The sequence below is a fragment of the Charadrius vociferus genome, unplaced genomic scaffold, assembly GCF_000708025.1.
Source record: "Charadrius vociferus isolate BGI_N301 unplaced genomic scaffold, ASM70802v2 scaffold411, whole genome shotgun sequence".
Lineage (NCBI taxonomy): Eukaryota > Metazoa > Chordata > Aves > Charadriiformes > Charadriidae > Charadrius > Charadrius vociferus.
Genome location: NW_009646935.1, coordinates 3825825 through 3849393, shown reverse-complemented (window position 1 = coordinate 3849393; position 23569 = coordinate 3825825). Strand labels below are relative to the sequence as shown.

The 23569-nt window shown below is 44.9% G+C and overlaps 1 protein-coding gene across 1 annotated transcript in view; it reads left to right on the top strand.

Annotated features, from left to right (window-relative positions):
- ABHD12 (abhydrolase domain containing 12) overlaps window positions 1-21456 on the top strand; it is a 22947-nt gene extending 1491 nt beyond the window's left edge. Inside the window, exons 2-13 of the mRNA XM_009894870.1 lie at window positions 50-174; window positions 3635-3740; window positions 6158-6277; window positions 8774-8804; window positions 15298-15343; window positions 16608-16737; window positions 18283-18320; window positions 18513-18592; window positions 18987-19069; window positions 19796-19874; window positions 20157-20284; window positions 20781-21456. Coding sequence (XP_009893172.1) covers window positions 50-174; window positions 3635-3740; window positions 6158-6277; window positions 8774-8804; window positions 15298-15343; window positions 16608-16737; window positions 18283-18320; window positions 18513-18592; window positions 18987-19069; window positions 19796-19874; window positions 20157-20284; window positions 20781-20820 — 1006 coding nt within the window. The 3' untranslated portion in view covers window positions 20821-21456. The remainder of the gene's footprint in view (window positions 1-49; window positions 175-3634; window positions 3741-6157; window positions 6278-8773; window positions 8805-15297; window positions 15344-16607; window positions 16738-18282; window positions 18321-18512; window positions 18593-18986; window positions 19070-19795; window positions 19875-20156; window positions 20285-20780) is intronic.
- The last annotated feature ends 2113 nt before the right edge of the window (window positions 21457-23569 follow it).

Below are 23569 nucleotides of genomic sequence, written 5' to 3'. Positions count from 1 at the left end.
TTCATGTCTGGTTTTCTTTTTTTTTTTTTTCTTTTTTTCTTTTATACAGGCGATATGGATTATGGTTTCGATTGCGGAAGTTAATAATCTGGTTGCTGGGAGTGTACATAGCCATTCCGTTTCTAGTAAAACTTTGCCCTGCTATTCAGGCGAAGCTGGTCTTCCTAAACTTTGGTAAGTGACTCAGTCTGTTCGGATGGGTGAGGGGTGAAGGAGAGGAGTGTCTTTGTCTTTCGTATGTCTGACATCACTTTCACCTTGCATGTGTACAGCTTGTGAAGGATATGAACTTTCATCGGTTGTAAGCTCTCCAAGCTGTGGTTGGGAAAGCATTCTCTGTTGCCCTCGCAGTCTTTGTAGTATGTCTTCATATAAATACAGTCACCAAACTGAAGCCAACTTTCAGCCAAAAGGCTCTCCTTCAGGAAAACTGTACGATATGTCAAATGCATTTTTCTGAAGGGTTCAATAAAGTTTCATGAATAGACAGCAAGCAAGTGAAATTAAATCCAGGTAATTGTTTTCCAGGCACTGACTCTTCACCTGAAAGCAGTTTAGGAGACTGTTCTGGCTGGGGCAGAAGAGATCTGTTCCTGCAGTCAGGTTGAATGTTTCCATTGTGTCTTTTTAGGCTTTGCATTTGGCCAGACTAGTGGTACAGTGGGTCTGACAAGCTGGCTCAGCTCCCAGTCTGCCCAAGGAGGCCTGAGCATCCACAGGGTGGAAAATGATGGAGAATTGCTGTGTGGGAGTTACTACTTTGCAATCTAAATTGGTCTTTAAAACTCACCTGTGTTTTGTAATGAAGTTTTGAAAAATACTTTCCTTTGATTGTAGAAGCTCTGGTAGAAGGACCAGCTACAGATATGTTGCTTTTGTATAACTTCTGTCATTTGGATTGCATGCTCTGTATATTTTAACACCGTGGATTGTGGTCGCTGTGGAGTGTGCGTGTGTATGGGGCAGCTCTTGTGCCTTGATTGTCAGAACTGACTAATGTGAATAATGCAGATTACTTCCATTTTTATCACCTTGCTTTTTCGGCGATGATTGGCATTTGTCCTTGCAGAGCTTTGTTGGGTCTCCCTGAAGCTCCTATCTCTATTCTTTCCCAAGTGATGACTGAAATAATTGTTCCGTAACACTTTTTTGCACTAATGTCACTGTCCTACTGCTTTATAATGGCAGTCAGATTTTACTTGTGGCAATAGTCCCATGAAAAACTGTTTGCCTTAATACAAAGTGCATTCTAACACACTTATTAGAAGTACTTTGGCATCTTTGAGTAATTCACCTCCACTGGAGAGTGACATTTCTCCTTCAGAGGACTGGTGTAGGGTCTGCCCTCTTATATTGTTTTTTAACCTTCTGGGTAAAGATCAGTACCCTTCGGCCATCTTTTTCTCCTCCTTTTGTGTAGTTTGGGATTTGCTTCCAAAATAGTAGCACAGAGCTTCAGGAGAAAGTGCTCGCATTTGTTTCTCCAGATAGCTAAAGGCCAATCGATAGCTGTACTCCCGCTGTTGGCAACCCAACCAATGCCTGGATTTGTTCTTGTGGACAGACTTCCATTCCAGGTTATGAGATGCATGGGCATGTGGGTAGAGATCCCAAGCTGTCTTCACTGGAAGTCTTCAGACAACTGAGATTTCTAGAAACATAAATACAGACTAGATCAGATTTATTGTATCAGTAGGATTAACAAATCGTGTGATTTTTTTTTTTTTTGGTCATATGATGTGTTGTGAGTGATACCAAACAGCTCTGAAGCATATCACTAAACTAACCCTTGATATGCTAAATTTCCACGTGATGTACGCCTATATGTTGATGGCGGCAACCTATTTGTGTGTGTAGAATAGATGGACCATCCCAGTGGTAAATGCCATACATAAAAATTGCCTGTATTTCTATATATTTCTCTTGCTTTGAGGTAGATGCTTACCTGGCCCCCATCACTGTAACACTGGTATGTTCCTGTTCATATCTTTGTAACACAAAATCTGGCAAGAACATCATAACAGATTTGGCAGGTGGGAAAATCTGGGAATAATTTTCCCAGAACACTGCTAGAAGTGACTCGTGCCCCTGTCCAGACCTTGACCGCAGAATTTAGTCCTCTTGGAGGATCCACCACCCTTGTGAGAATGTCACAGATTTCTGCGGTGACAGCGCAGTCACCCAACGGATCTCTGGTGGTGTGCATGCTTTGCCTGGGACTCTTTCCACATGCTTTGGTGTAGGAGCAAACAGACTTGCACGGGTATAGATTTACAGTCTAAGGGGCCAGATTTGTCAGTTTAACATCACCTGTTGTCCGCCTTGGTTTTCATGTTTGTGGAACATTTAGTGATATTTTTGGGTAAGTGAAGTGAGATTTGACTGTCACCATTATCAGTGCTTATTTCTGTGTCAATAGCAGAAAAAAAATGGTGTGTTAATTGTTATGCCCTTAAATATCAAGGAGACAGTCTTCCTGATTCTGCTGGAGTGGAGCTCAAGTTTATGGGAAAAGCCTGAATCACTGGGAGAAGAGAGTCCTTAAAGCTGCGCAGTGCTGTCAGTAGATCTCTTTGTAGCATCTCTCTTGGTATTGGGTGTGTCAGAGGCTACCTAGAGAGGCCATACAGCATTGGTGATGGAAAGGGAGGCATTTAGACTAAGCACATCCCCTCATTTAGCACATTGCATAGCGTCTGTAAGATGTAGCTTGTGAGCCAAGCAATGGAAAACAAAATGCTGGAAATGTTTGATGTTTGACTTCCCTGATGTTGCTCGTGTTTGAATCATTGAATATAACAAGCAATGAAAAACTGTGTGTGGTATAAGTTAGAGAACGTAAAACATTTGGAAGACTGAATTGATGTGTAAGGATTTTGTTTGTAGGGATCTTTTCCTGAAGAGATGAAGTTTCTGGCCTGACATTATGTCTTTTAAATGCTGCGGTGTTTGAGAGAGATGGCAATTATTTGATAGCCTTTGGAGAGCGAGCTAACAAGCTATGTAACCTCCTCAAAGGCTCAGGAGGACAGTGTTTAACACGATTTATCTTACTCTTACGGGACAAGAGCAATGCGGTGTCTGCTACTATAATGCAGTATTTCCTTTAGATTGTTGTATTATAGAGGCTGAAACCACATGTCATCCTGAAACATGTTACAGCTCTGGGATGCGCCCTTTATCCCGGTGTGTTTGTCCCATCAGTAACTTCTGTTATAGCTACGATGCAAACAGTAAAAGGTTTGCCAAATCAACTAACCACCCCATTGATGCAGCAGGAGTGACTATCTTGTGTTTGGGAGATTTGCAAAGCAGGCTGGGCAGAGATGGTTAAATGTGTGCAATAGAAAGCTTCGTCTGCCTCCCCAACCTCTTAATTTTATCCTGCTCTCTGGTTTTTGGTTTTTTTTTATGGTTGTTTGTGGCTTCTTACCTTGCTGTCTTTGATGTTATATTTTAGTCACAGCTGTAGCCAGTTCATCCTTTCGCACAAAAAAGTAAGGTCTTCCCAGCACAGTGGACCAGTTTGTACAACTCTCCAGTGCCTTGATAAAGCATCTTTGTAAGAAAATAAAGGTAAAAATTAAAAGGATTCATATTCTATTGTTTTTCTCTGTCTTTTTTGATATTTCAGTGAGGGTCCCTTATTTCATCGACTTGAAAAGACCACAGGATCAAGGTTTAAACCACACCTGTAATTATTACCTGCAGCCAGAGGAGGATGTAACCATCGGAGTCTGGTAAGGAAGCCTGTTCTGTGCAATATGTGCTGTGTATCTTTATCCTTCTTTTTGTTCTCAGTGTTGCCTGTCCAGTGTTTTTGCTGTGCATGTGACAATCATTGCCTGCTTTGATTTGTGGATGTTGGTGTTTTCCTCTGCCAAGTGACCAAGTTCATGTTGAAAAGTATGCAAATCTCTGGAGCTTGTCTGAACTCAGGTCAGTAATGCGTGAAACCCAGTTGGACAACCTGTGCATTCAGAGAAACTTCATGATTTGGAATCATAAAGGTTACAGGTCTGCATTGCTACAAAGATCATGCCTCTGTATCAGACAACACCCAAGGAGTTAGAAATTTTGTCATTCAACTGCTGTTCATATTTTGTTTTGCAAAATAAATGTGGGGGAAGATAGGAAAACAGGATCAAAGTGTTCAGAGTAGGAGGAAGAATATTCTGTGTATAAAACATATGCAACGTTTGGAGAGTGGGTGAGAAGGGAACACAGAGTTTACTCTCCAGCAAAACAAGTGACAGTGTCAGAGCTCACTTGTCATTCCTTCTTCACAAAGACGATTTTCTGGTCCCAGCAAGGGCAATTCATTTTAGCTCCTTGTTACCTGTGATCAGCACAGACGACTGGTTCTCTGTCTGAAAAGGTCTGCTTTCAGTACTTCCCGTATTAGTAGACCAGCTCAAACCAGCTTCTGCATGTGTTTCTCATGATCACTTTCTATTGTGTCTCAACACCAGGAGTTTTAAAGCGAACAAAAAGTTCCGCTAGCTTTGAAGAAAAAGACGTGCCTACAGTTTAAATATATATGCAAGAGCAGCAAACACCTGTAAAAAAGGCTAGACACCATGTCAGGTGGGGGAGTGGAGGGGCTGTTCCTTAATACAGCCAGTGATGTCAGATTTGTAAGCTGTAGGACTTGGAGTTTTCAGTTATGTGTGTGTAACTTGTGTGTGCCTGCTGATGCAGTAGAGATTTTTCTCTTCACTTGAGGGTATATGACATTTTGAATGGAACAGTAATGTCCTGATACATAAAGATGGTTCCTTCCCTTTAAGTGAAGTTTGGTGAAGGAAATGTTTAGAAGCTAGAAATTCAGTCTTTCCAGGGTAGGCTGATAAATAATGGTTTGTACGTTCACTTGGAAAATTAAAATTCTACCTGCTAAGCTGTTGAATAAGTTTAGATTGCCGTCTTGAGATTTTTATTTTATTTCCCTTACAAGTGCACTGTGTCTGTTTACTAAAACAGAACTTCCAGCTTGTGGTGGCAATTCAGAGTCCACCTCGTTTTTCTTGATACTTACAAGATAGGCTTTCTTGAAAGTTTGAAGCCTCACTTTAATGCCAGTGTAAGGTCTTGTGTTCAGTTTACTTCTGAAACAAAGTCCTCAGCCTGCTTTGTTTATAAGCTTGCAAAAGTCTTGAGGCAGAACAGTTGGAGAAATTGTGAGTCCTACAGTTACTGGGGCTTTTTTTCTCCTCAAGAATTCAATGTCTGTTGGCTGTAAAAATGACTTTTTACCTTGTTTTCCCCTGCGTTGGTTTGTCCTCTGAGTTTTACATCTGGGAGGAAGTTGTGCGGATGGAGTTTGTCTTTCTTCCAAGGAGAAAGGCATGTGAGTACTTAAGTTACTTCTGACAGCTGTAAGCTGGCTGCCTTTTCAACAATTTGAGGTGGTTGTGGGCAGTACTCGCCTTCAGTGTTTGTCTTCTAGAGTAATTATCCAATTTAACTGCCTACCTTCTCTTCAGTCGGTTGTTCCCCTCTTTCCGTTCCACCAGTGTGAAATCTTTCTAACTGGCTGCCCAGCTATATTACCTACAGAAAACCAGCTGTGAGTTAAAAAATCCTAGCTCTTCTAGATTGTAGCTTTTCTAGCTAAAATATTATACCTTCAAGAACCTGGTGTCTGACAACAAAATACACGATCTTTTCATCAGACCCTAAGCCTCTCTTTTTCCTCAAATTGACCATGGTGTCAGATATGCCTCTTGCTCACCGAACAGTCTTTTCAAAACCAGCTGACTTTGGTGATTATTCTGAATATCTGCTGACATAGCTGTGCATCTTGTTTATGGTGTATAGGTATGTTATTTGAAGTAATTAATAAAAGCTGAGGAATTGAGATTCTTTCTCCAGAGCAGGGCGAAGTTCAGTAATTGTGCTTTGGGTTTGACTGTGAAATTTGATGCCTTGCACAGCCCTGAGTTTTGAAGGCAATGGTGGTGGAGATGAAAATGTAAAAATAATCCTGGCCAATGCCTTCTCAATTTGACTGTTTGTCAGCTAATTGTGGCAGTTTTGTGAAGAGTGTGTGTGAGTTGTGTAGTTCTGAGTTAATGAGTTGATCGGAAAAACTCAAAATTCTGGTGACAGATACTGAGTAGCAACAGGACAATGTAATTTTTCCTTCTGTATACAGGCACACGGTCCCTGCAGCCTTATGGAAGAATGCCCGAGGGAAGGACCAGTTATGGTTTGAAGATGCTTTGGGTTCCAGCCATCCTGTAATCCTTTACTTGCACGGCAACGCGGGGACAAGGTGAGGCACAAAACAGTGATGACTTTGTTTCATGCTGTGTTTTCCTGGCTTGCCACAGTTTCAATGTGTTGATTAAAAACAATACAGTCTAAAAAGAAGTTTGGTGCCTGTCCTTGCTTTTAAAAGGAAAACATGTTTTAAGAAATTGCACCTCTCCATTTATTGAATGTGGGAATGCATATATTGCAGCTAACAGAGATATCTGATATTGTAGTTTGCCTTGTGTCCTCTGTCTGCCAGAAGCCAGAAAGCTGAGACATTTACTAGATCAGGTAGAGAGAAGTACTACTTTTCAGTATAGTGGTCTCTGAATCAGGACGTGGGGTAGTATTAGCACTTCCATATATGTGATTTACGTGCATTAAATAAATTTTCCAGTTCCTTTCATGAGTTTATTTTAGTAGTTAACACAGTCTGAGGAAGGAAAATCGGAAGGAGAGAGGAAGGTAATGTGCTGATCTTGTTTCATTGTTGCATACATATAGGACATTTGTCTGGAACATGAGTATTTCTAAAATTTGTAATCTTATAGTTGACCATGTGTATCAGCTAATAAAGTAGGTTGGTTCTCTATACTTTGTTGCTGGATGCTAAAAACCGTTAGCACAGTGTGAAATTTCCTGGATGTTTCTCAGAATCGTGTTCTTTCTGCCACTTCTCTGCATGATACAGTACTTTACTTCAGTTATTAGAACACAGTCTTTTTCCTTACTGATATGCATCTTACAAAGAGTAGCAGCCCTGTTTTGAGTGCCAGTGCATGTTCTTTTGAAGCTGTTTGCTTGTAGATGCTCTGCAAGAGCAGAAACATTGTGGGAATACGAGTTCCATGATGTAAAGCAAATAAGCTCTGTTCTAACTGTGCTGGTAGTGAAAGTTTACTAGCTTTTACATTGGAGGAATGTTGCCCTCTTTCACCTGAATTCTTGCCTTAGCAGTATTCTTTTTTTGGTACAAGGCCATGATGTGGAAGATGCATGCTGTGAGCCAGGAAATGCATGAGCAGATGAGTTTTTGGAAACTGACTTTGTCGTCTTGATGTATTACAAGGTTTAATCAAATTGTTGCATTATTTTTCAAATACTGCTTCTCTTGTTTTCTTGCCTTTATTGGGTGTAGCAAATGATACTAATGGAAGCTATTCTGCCGCTTAATGGTTGTAATTTGGGACCAGTATCTCTGTTATGTGCGCATTGATTAGATTTACTTCTTGGCTTCCCCAAGTGCTACAGAGATAAAGTACTGAGCTATGGATCGATTACATATTTCACTTCACTTTACTCTGTGCATTGGAGAAGCTGGAGGTGTATTAGCTTTGCCATTTCAGCTTTGATATATATTGCTGTATGTTTCTACACTGCATATTCAGTCTCTTTGGGCAAAGGGCTGCTTTATTGATGCAGGCTGCATTAACCATAAGTAAAAGGCACCGCCTTGGCTTTCTGGTTTGCCTGAGTGGTCTGGAGCCAAGGCAAAAATGTTATGTTTACTTGATCCGTTAATGAAAAATTCCTCTGTTGCACTTTGAGGAATGCATGAAAAGGCACAAATGTGTGCCTTTTCAAGCCAGTGTATCATCTTCTTCAGACTTGTATGATTCAAAACGATTTAGAAGCAACCCCTTGCGTTTTGCCCTGGGTGTTTTTGGCTGCATTAGGTATTTTGTAGCACAGTTGGAGCTGACAGCTTTTTGGCCTGCAAGTGCATGTGTTCCTAGAGGGAGGTCTGGAAAGTGGCATTTTGGTTCAGAGGCTTCAGTGACCAAAGCAATCGTAGTGTTCTAGAGTTTTCATATGGGTGCAGGAGTAAATCTACTCTTATGTCAATACTAAAATTCGAGTGTGGATCAGCCATATCATGTTGTGGATATATTTTAAAGCATGTAACGGCACATTCACTCTCAATTCTATTTTATTGTCTGGATTTATGAAAAAAATATTAAAGCAGATTCCTCCCCTGGACTTATTTACAGTGTTCAACTCTGGTTTTCTCTGCTCAGTCTTTTGCACGTGTCTTTCTGTCCCTGTGCTTGGAGCCAGGTGAGAAAATCCAAGGGCCAGCTGCTTGGGTTAATGTGGTGAGTTCTGCTGAGAGCATCGCCCCTTGGAGACCAGGGATTACTGGCTGGGGCAGCACTGGTGTCAGGAGCACAAGGTCTGCAAAGCCAACACGGACAGGCTGTTCTGGACGTATTACAAGCTTTGGAAAAGTCAGATAGGAGGGTGGGTTGAAAAGCTCATCTTTACCTGCTGTGAGAAGAGATTTACAGAGAGAAACTGGTTTTAAAACTGTCCTGCATAGCTCGGCAAAGCCTTGCTGTCTTCTTGGAGAATGTGACAAAACAGTTATAGTGTTTATGTTTGGCATGTTTGTGTTAAACTGGAAGCCTGAGGCAGTTGGGAGAGTCTCTTTCTGGAAGCTTAAATGTTCACATGTGGGTTTTTTTTGTTTGTTTATTTTTTTTCTCCTCTTCTCTTCATGAATCACTTTCGCCAGAGGAGGGGATCACCGTGTGGAGCTTTACAAGGTAAGTGGCTGCACGTGTTGTCCAAGCGGTTGCATTAACACATCAGATGTGCACAGACTTGAGAAGACTGCTCATTACAGCCCACTGCCAAACAGCAGATAGCTGAGAGCTCTTAGTCTGCTCTAGATAGAAAGCGTGTAATGGGAAGAGGAAGAGCTTTCCCCATTGATTCTAGCTTAAAGCTCTCTCAATCAGTCCCTCCAGCTTACACCCAAAGACATGTTTTCCCCGTTGGGACAGGTGGATCCCATCAGGCCCCAGAATATCTTGTGTCTTGAAGCCTCTTCCGTGATTTAAAAGCCCAAAGTTTTGGCAGAGGCACCAGTCCTGGAGCCAGGTATTGATATTCTGGGCTCGCCTGTTTCTTCCAAATTACTCTCCCCATTACTGGAAGGACTGAGGAAAACACTACCTGTGCTCCTGAATTTTTTAGCATTCTGAAATTTCTTTTGATTGACTTCAGACTTCTTGTTGTGATATCATTAGTGAAAGGGCAGGAATGAATAGTAGTCTGAAGGTTGTAGTAAGCTCTTTGCTCTTGTGGTGATGTCTGTAATTCAAGCCCCAGGGAGGCTGCAAGCTTCCCTGAAAAGAGGGTCTGATCTGCAAATGGGTGCTTCTGTTCCGCACAGGAGGGAATCACCAGTGACCATAACTCGCTGTTGTTTCTTCTTGGCACTGGTCTTAATGCAGGTTTTGTTGTGAGGATGCTGTACATGATGCCATACGTCACCAACGGCTGGGAAAATACATGTGGATTGAGGCCAGCTCAGATTCCTTGCACTCTTCAAACTTTTGAAGGCAACTTCTAGTCTTTTAAATGCCAAAATGTTGGGCTGAGCCAGTATAAACTTCCCTGTTGGTCCATTAGTTGACCAAGGTGACAAAGCTAGTACTTGCCTATTCACAGAAAAGTTTGTTGCAGTAAGCCATTTTCAAAGTTGCCTGCGTGGGACTTACTTTGTCACTTGTCAGACAGGCAAGTTCAGCCTGGGTTTTCCCCCTTTCCCATGGCACAGTGCATTTGTGTGAGTGGTGCCATCTCAAGCGCTGAAGATTTTGTCCAAAACCCAATGAATTTCCCATGTAACACCATGGTGTGTTACATGAGAACAGACAACTTCAGCTGCTTTGGGTCTTTTGCCTAATGACTTTTGTGGTCATTTATTTTATTAAACTCCCTCTTGGCTGAAATTTTCACACACAGTTTCTTGGTCTTGTGTCACATGTTTCTAAAAGAGCCATAATTATTTTTGCCGGCTCATCTCAGAGGGATCTGAGTCTGTTTTTCGTATGTATTTAGCTATCATTCCCTTATTTTTATAATTTGTGTCAGTGTTGGCACTCAAAGCTTTATCACAATGCAACTCCTTATGCAAGATCCTCAGCTGCAAAGTCTTTTTATTTCAGATTGCTTAGAAAATGTTGTTTGGCAACCCCAAGGAGGCAGGCGATATTTCTTTTCCTTTAAGAAAAAAGGATAAGCTAAGTTGCAGAAAGTTGGTTGAGGAGACTGTTGTGTATGGTCATCTATGTGGTCATTTTTCTGGGAACCCGCTTATGCTGCGATGCATTTTGTGCTGGCCAAGACAGGCAGAGGAGAGTTGTTTTGGATTTTGACTGAGTAAGAGCAGCAGTGCTTCAGAATACTCCAAGACTGTGGGTGCCTCTGTGTGTACACATATGGAGAACACAGTTTACCAAAATGCAAGGTTTCTGTTTCTGGTCTGGTATTCTTTTGCTTCTGTGAACAAGTTGCTTAGTTTGTCTCTTTCAGTCAGTTTCTCGCACGTGAACACACACATGGGCTTACCAGAACCACACCAGAAACTCCAGGTTTGTGCTCATTCCAGCGGAATGAAACAGGCTGGATTGCTGTCCCTTTTGTTGGTGCTGTTAGTAGGCTGGAAGCAGCAGGGGAAACCCTCTAGAAGAGGCTCAGAAGGGAAGTAATAACTACAGTTCTCTGTCCTTTCTTTACCAAGTTATTTATTCATGTGGGCAGCTTTTCTCAGCAGCAGCACTGAAAATTGAGACTGTCACTGCTGCACAGTCTCTGAGCAGCATGTGTCCAAAACCATTCTTGCCTGAGTCAGTGTGTTTGAAGACAGTAACCAGAAGCAGGAGCCATGAGGATGCCAGCAGGAGGAGCAGCAGTGGAGCGGTAACCAGATACAAACTCACTTTGAGTGGCATGCTTTCCTCTAGTCTGGACAAGTGTCCAGTTAGTCTTTGCTCAAGTCTGGTTTCCATATGTCACAGTTACCAATGTATTCAGGGTCACTGTGTTATTCACGTGATCCAAATTATTCATGCTTGAATAATGCAACTGAAAACCTTTTAAAACCGTCTCGAATCCTGTTCTCTTAGCTACCTCGATTGTCAACGGCAGACTACCACAAGCTCCTTCTGCAATTCATCCTTGTACATTTGAGGCTTTGGCAGTGAAGCTTTTAGTTGTTATTACACTGGTATGCTGTGATAGTGGAGAGCTGATGCAGAGGGTTTTTTTTGCCTGCTGCATGAAGTTACCCAATTTTATAGGAGCACATGAAACAATACGGTATTGTTACAGGGCCATAAATAATTACTATAAATAAAACATGTGGCTTTGTTACACTAAACGTCCTGTTAAGGGTCAGAGGAAATGTCTGTTATCTGCGAAGTCAATAGAAATCTTACCGGCTTCATCTGAGGCTTTTTCTGAACTAATTCTAAGGGGAAAAACAAGAAAGAAAAATAGTCTTAAAAAAAGACTAAACGAGAAGAGGCTGTTAGTATAGGGTGTGGGATTGGGATGCTCCCAGGGTTGTTGGCTTCAGGCAGGGACGTTACAGCTCATTGTCAGCTATCCGTGTCCTTTACCGGAAGAGCTGGATGTTGATGGTGGAAGTTCTTACTTTCCTTGTGTATGCGCTGTGATAGGCTGTACTTGGGCTTTGCTCTGCATGTCTGCTTTCCTCTGGGGGGGGTGTGTTTGGGTGCTGCAGCTGCCCAATGCCAGGGTAGGAAGGAAGGTGCATGGGCAGCAGAGCCATGCTCTAAAGCAGAGGGTGCTATTTGTGTGGGGCCCTGCATCATGAAGGTTGAGGTGGGCACCTTACAGCTCTGGCAGCTGCGGTGGTGGTAGTGACAGTTTCTGCTGCTTTTCCTGCTTGTTCCCATTCCTCCTCAGCCTCATCTCTTCTTTTCCCTGGAGGAGAAAGGCACCTCTGAAGGGTAAGAGCGGGGCAGTGCCTGTGGCTGGGTCCTTGACAGGTCCTTGGAGGAATCAGCCCCTGCAAGTGGTTCACCTGTGTCTTGGCTTAGAGTTGAATGGGTGCAGGAGACTCCATCAACTTCTTCCTCTGGTAAAGGCATGAGATGACCTTTGTCTTTATCCCAGCTTTTTGTCCCTGCTTTCTGCTAGGGAGAGGGGAACTGGGCACACCAGCTTGTGCCATGCTGGGCTGTGAGGAGGCAGGCCTTGGTGGTCAGGGGTCCTGAGTGGCCTGCCTAGGTTTAGGTGGGCATGGAGATTGCTGCTGCCTGTGCCTGGAGGGTGTCTTGTGGGGCATCCTCATTGCTTATTGCTGTGAGAGGAACGGTGCTTTTGGCAGCTGACCAGGACAAGAACCAGACAGATAGATGTTGCAGCATCTCTTGATCTCTGCCAGCTGCATTTGTTTTGTGTAGCCTTGCAGCTCTTGGCTCCCAGTAGCAAGAGAATTTGGCTGGTGGTGCATCATGCCATTCCTGTCCCTCTTCAGGAAGTTCCATGCTTTTTCCAGGCATGGAAAGGGAACCCTTTCAATGCCAAAGAAAGAGAAACAGGAATTGCTTGGAGACACCTAAATAGCAAAAAGCAAAGGAGCTTTGAGTGACGTGGAAGCTGTTGCAGTTGCATCTGCTAATATAAATTCCAAATAACTGTTAGTGGGGAAAATGGCATTAAAAGAGGGGTAGTGGATTGGCATAACCCCGTGGCTAGTGCCAAGAGGGAACACAACCACGTGCAGCAAGGGTGAGCATGATGTAAGGTCTTGGTCTTGGCGGGGGGTGCCAGCAAGCAGCAGGGTAAACTGTGTGATACATACGTGAAGCTACTGGCTCTCCATCTTCAGATGACTATTTAGATCCTAGTGGGATGACGGAAATGCTCTCTCCGTTTCCAATCAGGTGTCAGTTGTCTGTGTAAGCTTCATTTGTACTTGTATGCATATTGTGTGCCCTCAAACTGTTGTAACTGGTCTAATTGTCTATAACTCTACCCAATATCTGTATATATAACCTGTTAAGGTTAAAATGGTACTATTCCTTTAGAAGTAATGCTCAGCTTACAGGTATCATTCCAGTTGTATAATGCGATAGTCCCAGTACCACTAGGTGTGTTAATTAAAAAAATGCAATGAATGCTACCCCAAGTGTTAATGCTGGAAGTCCAGCTTGTGGTGCAACGAGCCCTGAAGGTAGTGAATGTTGCGCACTCCGCAGATATCTAATCTGCCACAGTGCTGCGCAGTCCAAACCACTGAGCGCCGCTCCTGCCTCCGATCCCTCTGAGAATGGTGTCCTACCACTACAGGAGTTTTGAACTTGGCTTTGCATCCTGTAGTTGTCATCTTAATAGCAATTTTGTTCATCGTGCAGGCTGCATTGGCTATAAAATCAAACACTCAGCAACCAAGTAATGGCAGCATGCTACAACGAAGAGCTACGCGCTGTCCTCAGACCTGTGCAGGCTATCGTGAGGCAAGCTGAAAGGGCAAACGCCTCTGAGAAAATCCATTGCTCAGTCCTGATGAGAAATCTTGAGCCACAGGGGAATTTGCGGTATCCTTGCTGGACTTGTGAGCGATAGCCTGCAGTTGGTGGACTGTCAAAAAAGGAAATTGCAGCCTTGTAACCCAGTGCATATAGTATTGCCACTGTTGGTAATGTGGCTGAGGTTTGTGACTGCTTCTGACCTTGTTTTGGAGCTCCCTGGAGTACTGTTTTGAACTTACTTTGCCATAAGAACAATTGTCTAACAACCAGGTGGCCACTGGTTAGCTGGTTTTTCTTTTGCTGAGCTTTGTATAATTGCACGACCTTAACTGTGGTACACATAGTAACAATTCTCATGCAGATAGAGTTATTCGAGAAAAATCGCTGTAATGTTTTTATTTAGGAGTTACAGATACACTTACTGTCCGTCAAATGAAATGCTGATGACACCCAGCATAGCAATGCAACATAGAGAAGTACAGACCTGGTATGACAGCAGACACTTTGGAGGTGGGGACACGGGGAGCATTGCAGAGGAGTGTGGGTGTGAGCAGGCATGGAACATGGCACAGGCTGACCCCAGAGACCTCCCCGGGCTGCACACAATCTGCCAGTCATCAGCTAAAGAGATGTGGACCTGGGAGCTGGGCAGAAATGGGTTTACGGGTAACAGAGACCATGTCCAATCTATGTTGAACACACCCCATAAGGTAATTTGGGGTGTAACATGGAGTCACAGACCAGTGAGGAGAAAGAGATGTCCAGTGCGTGTCTGAAATGTATGAAAACTAGCCCCAGATGGATCCTAGAGGGAAGTGGGAGAAACCATTACCATCATAGTCCTCCCAGCAAATGAGCCGAGTTGCCAACTTACCTGAACACCTCTGTTTTCTATGTTGTCCTCTTCTCTTTTTTCTGTACTGAGATCTGAACTAGTAACAGTAATTGTTCAGGCTGTTAAGATTTCAATTACATTAGAAAGAGCGTTGGGTTTACATATGAGATTATTTCCTTCTGTAGATTAGAAGATTTATAATATAGCGTAATACTAAGATTGCTTATTTTGGTCATGTATCGTACATAGACCATAAGAGCAACAACATTTTAATCTTTTTCTGACTTTTTGTTGATATTTATCTACCACAGAGGTGTTAGGTTCATACCAAGCAATGATAGCCTGGAATGCTGGCTTTGCTTTTACTAAGGCACTTTTTTCTCAGCAAGTTGGTCTAACATTGGGTATCTTTACTTGCTTTGAACAGCTTTTGTTAGGGTTACCATTGGCTGTAACATAAATGTTCATGATAGAGCAGTTGCATGTTTTGGATGTATACATTTAAGCCTTCTGAAACCTGAAACAGGTTCCTATATGTTATGCTAACGTTTATGCCAATTTGAATAATATAAATGAAGCACTCATACTGTTTCACTGGGAAACCTGAAAGTGTTTGTAGGGGAAACACTCATAGGATATTTGTGGATTTTAAGGGCAAAGCTGTTAAAGAGAGAATCAACATCTAAGCCTGATATGAAGTCCAGGAAGCAAATGGAGTAAAGCCAGTGGGCTGAGATGATTAGTGTTTGAAAAGTTCTGTGCCTGCTACATTGAAAAGCTGTAAGTTGTCGCTTCACCATGTCAGGCTGATAACGTTATAAATTAGATCTCTGCACCTTGGCCTGAGGCAAGAGCATGGCTGCTGTGCAAGTTTCTGTGATGGGTTTCTACATATTTCTCTCTCTCCTCCAGGTTCTCAGCTCCCTTGGGTACCACGTGGTCACGTTTGATTATCGAGGTACGTGAGCTTCTTTTATTATGAAACACTTTTAGATGTCTCTTTCTGTAGAAGCAACAAAGAAATTGCTCTGGTTTTTTTTTTTTTTTTGGATCTCAGGGGAGCTATTGTTTTATAAACACTTGCTGCCAGCTAATTAGATGAGGTTATTGCTTCTTTTTTTTTTCCTCATGGGTATCCAAAGAACTTCCAGAAATTTCTTTCCAGTGCATTCCTGTGTAGCACTGCTTCCTGCTGTCCAGCTTGGTGGACTCCGGCTCCTGTCTGTCTTCGGGCACAGGACTCATTGATTTGGGAGCTAAGGAGCAGAGGCTGACCCAGGCGTATATGCTGTCACAGCATCTAGTTAAGGCATCCTCCAGGTGCACATCTGGAAACTAGTAAGCCTGCCTAGATGTAGTCTTTCGGATCTAATTGACTTTCCTGAGGTCACACAGGGAATTGAATTTGCACTTCTTTTTAAAAGCAGATAGGTGAGATAAGACATAGAGTAAATGATTTGCTAACAATTGGTACCGTCGTTGGCAGAAACTGTGACCATTTTGCAGCTCTCTGCCACCAGCACTCAGGCATCTGCTGATCTTTTTTTCCCTTCTTAGTATTTAAGCTGCAGTGTAATGCCACTGGAGATATAGGAAATAAATTAATCCGTTGCATTTTTATCAAGAAGACATCTGGGAGAGGTTTATTTGTAGGAGCTTGCCCTGTTTTTCAGTCCTGCTGGCAGCTGTTTCTCTGGCTGCTTATTAGGTATCAGAAGGGATGTGGGATGCTTTAGCATAAGATTTGTAGACATGCTGCAATAACAATAGAGCCAAAACAACAAGGAGGGTGGAAAATTGCTTGGGGGCATTGATCGAACAGCGTGGACAAACTGCCGTTGCAACAGCTCTGTGAAATGTGCTTGGTGTTTGACCCTAAGCATCCAATTCTTACGCTATTGGGGACTCCACCTACAAATGGGTTCGGGAACTGGGCTGTTGCAGGTGGGTAGGTGCAAGAACACAGTGTTGGCAGTGTTTAAGATCCAGCTCTTGTTTTTGTTGTTGACTAAATCCACAGAAACTCTTTGGCAGCCAGCAGTTCTTGTTTAAATGACTGTGGATCAATCAGGGCTTTCAGCCCCAAATTGTAGAGGTGCACTGTGAAATAATCAGAAACTGTCCGCATCCCAGGCCCCTTTGCACTTGCAGATGGGCTGCAAGGGAAGAGCTGGCTTTGCGACCAGTCTGTGCGATTCTCAGAGGGACTGTTTGTGTTCCAGGCTGGGGCGATTCAATAGGCAGCCCATCAGAGAGGGGAATGACCTACGATGCCCTTCACGTCTTTGACTGGATAAAAGCAAGAAGTGGAGACAACCCTGTCTATATATGGGGACACTCCTTGGGCACGGGGTAAGCATCTGATCTCAGGGGGCCTTAGCAGCTTCTGAAAAACATTGAACACTGACCTCGGATGGAGGTGCTGTTTGCCGTAATCCCAAGGCTGGCTTGGCTCGGAGTCTGTGGCACAGTTGCTGTAGAGTAGCTTCCCCTTTACACTCTAGAGTGAGAAGGGCTACAGTGAATGACTGTGAAGGAATTGATCGTGAACCTTCATTGCCCAGAGGGTTACAGTGGGGAAAAAAAGACACTTAGAATAATATAATGCATATTGACGAAAGGGAGAGCAAGTGGGACTACGCTGATCTCTTCCTGTGGTGAACCTATGTCTATATGTCCTTCAGAGCAAAACATCAGGCTTCTCTGATACTCTGAAAAGAGTATCTCGGACCAGCCACACGTGCGTGTGACTTGCACTTACAAAACGTTTTCTCTTGTCCTTTTAAACATGCCATGTGTAATCAGTGCTCATGCAGATGCCTGCATGACTACACTGCTGGCTACCTGTGACATTTACATGGTCATGCGTGCACAGGGAAGTTCAAAGTGTCAAGTGCCTTTGCCTGCATGTTTTTAACTTTCCTTTCCTGCTTCGTCTCTTTCCATTGCTGTCTGGAGGTGGGTCATGTTCAGACGGAAGCTCTTACCCCCTTGATTTGAAGAGGAGCAGAGGTCAAACACAAGAGTTACTTTTGATTTGAGCTGTGTACAGATTAAACCGTTTGAGACCACAACAGCTTGCCTTGCTGCTCAACAAATGTGTTGCTGGGACAGGGAGGTATTTCAGGATAGTGCCTCTTCTTTGCTATGATAATAAGCGTCCTATTTGCTTTGAGAGAAGGCAAAGTCTTTTCCTTTGGCTTTTCCTCTAAATTTTTTACCATGTTCAGGATCCCTTTCTAGGTCAGAACATGTTTGTGAGATTTCCCAATGCACTGCAATCTGAGTGGCCTGGAACTATGGTTGGTCCTCAGCTGAGTTCTCTGGTGACCATAGCCAGCCTGGAGTTTGAGGTTTTTGAAATATGCTGTGGTTGGAGGATTCAGCTTTGGAAATACCCCTGTCCCGTTAGGGAAATCCATGGTGGAGACCAGACTGCTTTCTGACCCAGCTATGGAAATTCCTTGCAGTGTCACGCTGGGACACTGCACTCCGGCTGCCTGTAACACAGCACCCCTCTGCTCATACCCCTGCGTTCCCTTCTTTCTTGCTCAGCCCCTTGTGGTCTAGGGCTAAGAAGCTGTGTCACGCAGCTGCAGATATGCTGGGAGCCTGAGAGCCACCTTAAAGGAGGTTCTTCCAAGTGGCTACATGGTGTGCTGCTGCCTTGGACTTGCTCACTTACCTAAATGCAGGCGCCTGATGCCATTTGAAACAGTTGGGTATGGGAGACCTGTGGGAACCCAAGTGATTGTGGGCTGGCTGCCCACACCTCAAACAGTGTGAGGGGATGATGCTACAGCAGTTGAGTTGTACCTCTGCCACCTACTACCACTAGGGCTTGATGCTTTGCAGGGGGCCTGCTCCAAATTAAACTCTTGTTGTTCTTCTTTCCAGGGTCGCAACAAATCTAGTGAGGCGTCTTTGCGAGAGAGGTAAGTCTGGTGGGTGGATGCTCTTCACACCCAGCCTGGGTCCTGCTGGTGTCCCAGATTTCCGCATATGTTTGCGGTTTTGACAAGGCTGTCCTTCATGCACCGTGGTGGCAGCTGCTCTCATAAGGCAGACCCTGACCTTGCTGGCTATCTGCACCCCTATATTTCAGCACATTGCCTTCGGCTTTTCAGAAACGCCCCCGGATGCCCTGATACTGGAATCTCCATTCACCAACATACGGGAGGAGGCGCGAAGTCACCCCTTTTCTGTGGCAAGTACACAGTCGCTCTCACGCTAGCGGCATGTAATTGTATGCTTAGAAATTAACCTTCAGAAGTGGTGTAGCTGAGCGAAGTGCATGACTTGTGGGACAGCAATGGTATTTATAAGCATCAGGGGTAAAGAGCTGCACTTAAGGCAGCTCCCGGGAACACCAATACAATAAGCAGTACCAGAGCCATGTGTGGAGCCTGCTTAAGGAAAACGGAAACTGGGGTCAGAAAGGCCAGTAAATGTAGGGAGGGGAAGACAGACTCTGCCCTCAGTGCAGAAAACGCAGCCAGCAGCCAAGGGATGTTACTGGGATGGCAGCGGCCTGCCCGGTTACTGGTGTTTGTATAACTGTCCTGCTGGCGCCCGCCACTAACGCAAATTTTTCCTCTCAGATATACAGATACTTCCCTGGGTTTGACTGGTTCTTCCTTGACCCCATCACGACAAGTGGAATTAAATTTGCAAATGATGAGAAGTGAGTTCCCTCTTTGCTGGGGTTTCAGCTGTGGCTGCAGTGAGCCATGGCAAGCATCAAGGAGGACAGACGTCAGATTGCATACTCTGCTCTTTCATTTTTTCATTGAAGCATTATACTTGCTGAAGGGATTTCAGTTATTCTCACAGCCCTGAGTGCAACACAGCTCTGCAATGTGGAGCTCTTTCTTTTTCAGTTGTTCTTAATAAGGACAGATGCAACAGAGAGCACAGAGACTGCTCAGGAATATGCTAATTTGATCCGTGTGATTTATGCTTTTCAAGTGTATGTTACATGTTAAACGGTAGCATTGGGACATTGAAGGGTTGGGAAGATTTCTCTGCTGTGAGTTTGTATAAGCCACCCTGTGTGTCATAACGTTCTCTGTTTTCACTGAGCCTTTCATCTAAGAGCCTGAGTATTTGTAAGTTTGGTTTCCAGTACTGAAACCAAACCAGACCTCGAGGGACGATGCTTTGCAGTGGGGTGAGCCATTTTTCTCTGGTCTAAGCAGCAAGTGGCTTCTCCAAGGATGCCTTTCACTAGTAAATTTTCTGTAGATCAAATGAATGGCACCCAGATAATAGTGTTTTCAAGATCTAAACTGCAGTTAATGACCCACAGGACATGTTTGTCATTTCAGTTTCCTTGAAAATCCCAGTGTGTTGGTGTTAGGGAGCGATGGAACTGCTCTGAGCCTTTGTGACATTGTCATCTCTTTTACAGTGTGAAATACATTTCCTGCTCCCTCCTTATCCTTCATGCTGAGGATGACCCAGTGGTACCATTCCATCTAGGAAAGAAGGTATGCATGTGGCTCTGCAAACTGATCTGGTGGGAGGAACTGGTGTTGATAAAATGACATCCCAGCCAGGCGAAAACTCAGCAATGGGAAGGTGTATGTAGAAATGCATAGCCTGAAGGCACTACAAATTCTGTGGTGTTGGAGGTGGCAAATCATGGAGCTAGAGCTAGCAAAGCTGGTCAAGCCAGGGCCCATAACACACACCTGAGAAGGGGTGCTGGTTTGGTGGGGGTGGGCTGGTTTGGAGTGACGTATATCTCACCTGCTTCCCCTTGGACTCAGCTTTACAACATTGCTGCGACGTCACGGAGTTTCCGAGACTACAAGGTGCAGTTTGTTCCGTTCCACACAGACCTTGGGTACCGGCACAAGTACATCTACAGGAGTCCAGAGCTACCTCGAATACTGCGGTAACAGCCCAGCTAACTGGGGTCTCCTCTGGCTGCGGGGGTGGGTTCGGGGGGCTGGTGCTTGGGGCTTTGGGGCACACTGTGACATGCACCCGGGAGTGAGAGATGAGTAACAGGCACCTTTATTGGGCAGCTCTGCTGAAGACCCTTTTGGTCTCCAGAGCGGGGGAGATACTGGGGCTGGCTTAGCACAAAGTCAGAGTTCATCTCCCTGCAAAGCAGGTTTTGGGAGGGCGAGCCAAAGAAAGCTGAGAGCACACTCTGGCTTCTCTCTGCTATGAGCTGGATGCTCTGGAGGAGTTGTTTGCAGAGCAGCTACTTCTAATTGCCTCTTCTAGTGGGAGGCAGTGATGGGTGAGAGCAAAGCTCAGTTTTGTTCCCTGTAGATGCAAGTGCTCAAGCCCTAGTATTTGCCAGGGGAATGGGAAGACCTGTAGGCTGCAGCGTGCACCAGAGTGTCAGAGCGCTGAGTGTCACTGCTGTGTTCTTTTCCTAGGGAATTCCTGGGAAAATCTGAACATGAGCATCATCACTGAAGACTGGCTACTTAGCAGCGCAGAGATTTTCCTTTCTTTCCTTCCTCTCTCTCCTTTTCCTCCCCCCTCCCTGTGGGTCAGTCTGCCATTCTTCCATCCCTGGCACTAGAGGAGGTCAGGGATTCCCACTCTGGTCCTGATGTGTACCTTTGGCAACTCCAGCTCCCGGCATCAGCATCTGTGATGGTAGAAGAAAGAAGTTGCTTGCTTCTTTTTTGACATGGATGGGAGGGGTGAACCAGGAGCCGGTACCAAACCGTGAAAAATGTAAGCACAACAAAGCTTGGCTGATCCAGCGTGGTACCGCTGAGGACAGGCATTCCTAGGACACGCGTGTCATGACCAAGGGTGTTTCTTTCACTTCTAAACACTGCTGCTGTTTTTGGATCATGTAGAGATTCATTTGTAAGTGAATGGCTTTTGCCGTGTCTCCATACCACAGGTGTCTTGCTTGAGTTTGAGGTGTTCCCTTTCTAGGAAATACATGTTTTGCCTTCCCTTTTCCCTAAGTGGCTGTAATTACAAATACACTGAAGATCTAGGTGGTGAGAGGTATTTTTATTTAGCTCTTCAGTCACAATGTGTTGCAAGTGTTGGGCTAATTGCCCACATTTGGAAATAAGATGAACTATTTTTTTTGTTTTTCCTTTTTCAAACAGCTATTTAATGGAAAAGGATAGTGCCCTTTTATTTTTTCTGTACCCTTTTCCTTCTTCACATAATTTCTGTTCCTCCCCTTTTTCACATGCACTTCCTTATTAAGACTGAAGTGACTTACGTAGATAAATTCCAAACTTGGGAGTTTAAGCTAGAAATCGTGAGATTACTTTTTTTTGCTTGATCTCCCCCTTCCATGAAGAACGTGGGCCCAGGATGTGGGAATGGATGTCTTCCATTCTCCCTGTACGCACCCAGACAGACACGTGCTTCCTTTAGGTGGAAGGGGCAGGGTTTTTTTCTTCATCTACCTTTTAACTCCTTAGGTCAGGTTTTCCTGTTCCTGGTGGCCACACTGTTCCTCTGTAGTTAAAAGCAAGGAAGTGGTATGCAGTTCTTCATGCAAAAATAACAGTCTGGGGTGTCTCCCCCACATCTCTCCCTCCACCTCCCTTGTGTGCTCTGGGCATCCCAGGCACTTCCAAGTAGCACTTCTCAGCTCATCTCACAGCCGTGGTGGGAGCATGTTGTCCAGGAGGCAGAAGTGGGAATGAGCCTCTCCCATGGGGAGAGGTTCTGGGGATGTCCTTGGCCCTGCTTGGGGCTAGAACAGGGGCTGTTTTGTGCCACCGATGAGCTCTGCACTGAGACAGGAGAGGGTCATATGCTGACTCTGTGGTGCCTGGCTGGGGACCTGGCCCTGCCCCCTGTCAGTCTGCGTAGACAATAGCAGGTGCTGTAGGTTTAGTCACTAGTGCTCAGAGTGAATTGTGCTGCCTGAAGGGTCTGTTCAGGGGTGTACAGCGTAGGATAAACTGCTCAGCATGCATCCAAGTTATATCTGCAGGCTCATGCTAGTTGCAAAGCGGATAGTAGCTTGTTCTCGTACTGAGATTCTTCTGCCATAGCGTGGTTGTCCCTGAGGTTTCTGACCCATGATACTCGTAAGCTAACCGTGCCACTTAAATTATGTTTGACGCACTTGTATTTATTGCACTGACAGAAGAGAGAAACACTTACTTGGCCCTGGAGAGCGACGTGCACATTCCAGCTAATGCTGCTGCCAGCAGCTGGCTTGGGGCACAGCGCAGCCTGAGCTGGAGGCTGGCTGGCTGCCTTCCTCCCGCGTGAGAGCTGAGGGTCCAGCACACAAACCGCTGGTGTTGGTGATCCCAGCACCGCCATTCCCGTTGCTAGGCCAGTGATACGCTTGGAAATCTAAACTGAAATGTTTATCTAAAAGTGGTGTAGTTTTAATAAAGGCATTGACTGCTGATCACTTCAGCTTTACCCGTTTTACCTGGCAGTTTTTGGGACTTTTTCCCCAGGTGGGCAAGTCAGCTGGGTGCATGGCAGGGCTGCACTGGGGTTGTGCATGGGAGATGAGCTCGCAGCTGGGACTGGGCAAGTCTTCGTGGCCTCTGGCAGCTCTGGGCCAGTGGCTCTCCTGGAACCCAGTGGATCTGTGCCTGTAGTCCAGCTGCAGCTGAGGCTCAGCTTCCCCACTGGGGATGAGGGAAGTGGAAGCTGCCCGTGGGTTTTCTAGTGCAGGAGCCCTGTGTGCTATTTGCAGGGCAAACCCAACACTGTAACCCCCACCCCCGTGCCTATAGTCAACATGCCAGGGGCGCAGGTAAATGGATTTGACCCTCTGAAGCAGCTCCATTCTGTACACCCTGGGCACTGGCAAGACTGACCTTCCTGCTCTGGGTATGTTGCCCCCATGACAGTGCCAGCACCCCAACACTGTGCCAGTCACAGGGGACCACACACTCCATGAAATCAAAGCTGGGAAAGGCCAGCATGGCTTCAGGTGGTGTGGCCTGAACTTGCTGCAACCTGAACCCCCAGATGTGGAGTAGTCACAAGTCAGCCCAAAGTCAAACCAGTAGGTGTTCTGGTTGTTTTAATGAGTTGGTGTCACACGGGGGAGTACTGGTGCACTACACAGCACTACGGGTGTTAACTCTGACCCCAGCACCAGGAGGGACACACGGAGCAGCATGACCCAGTTCTGGAGGGACACGAGAGATGTGAAATACGTTCAACCCTTAGGTAGCACCCAGTGTACAGCTGTGCCTGGAGAGCCAAG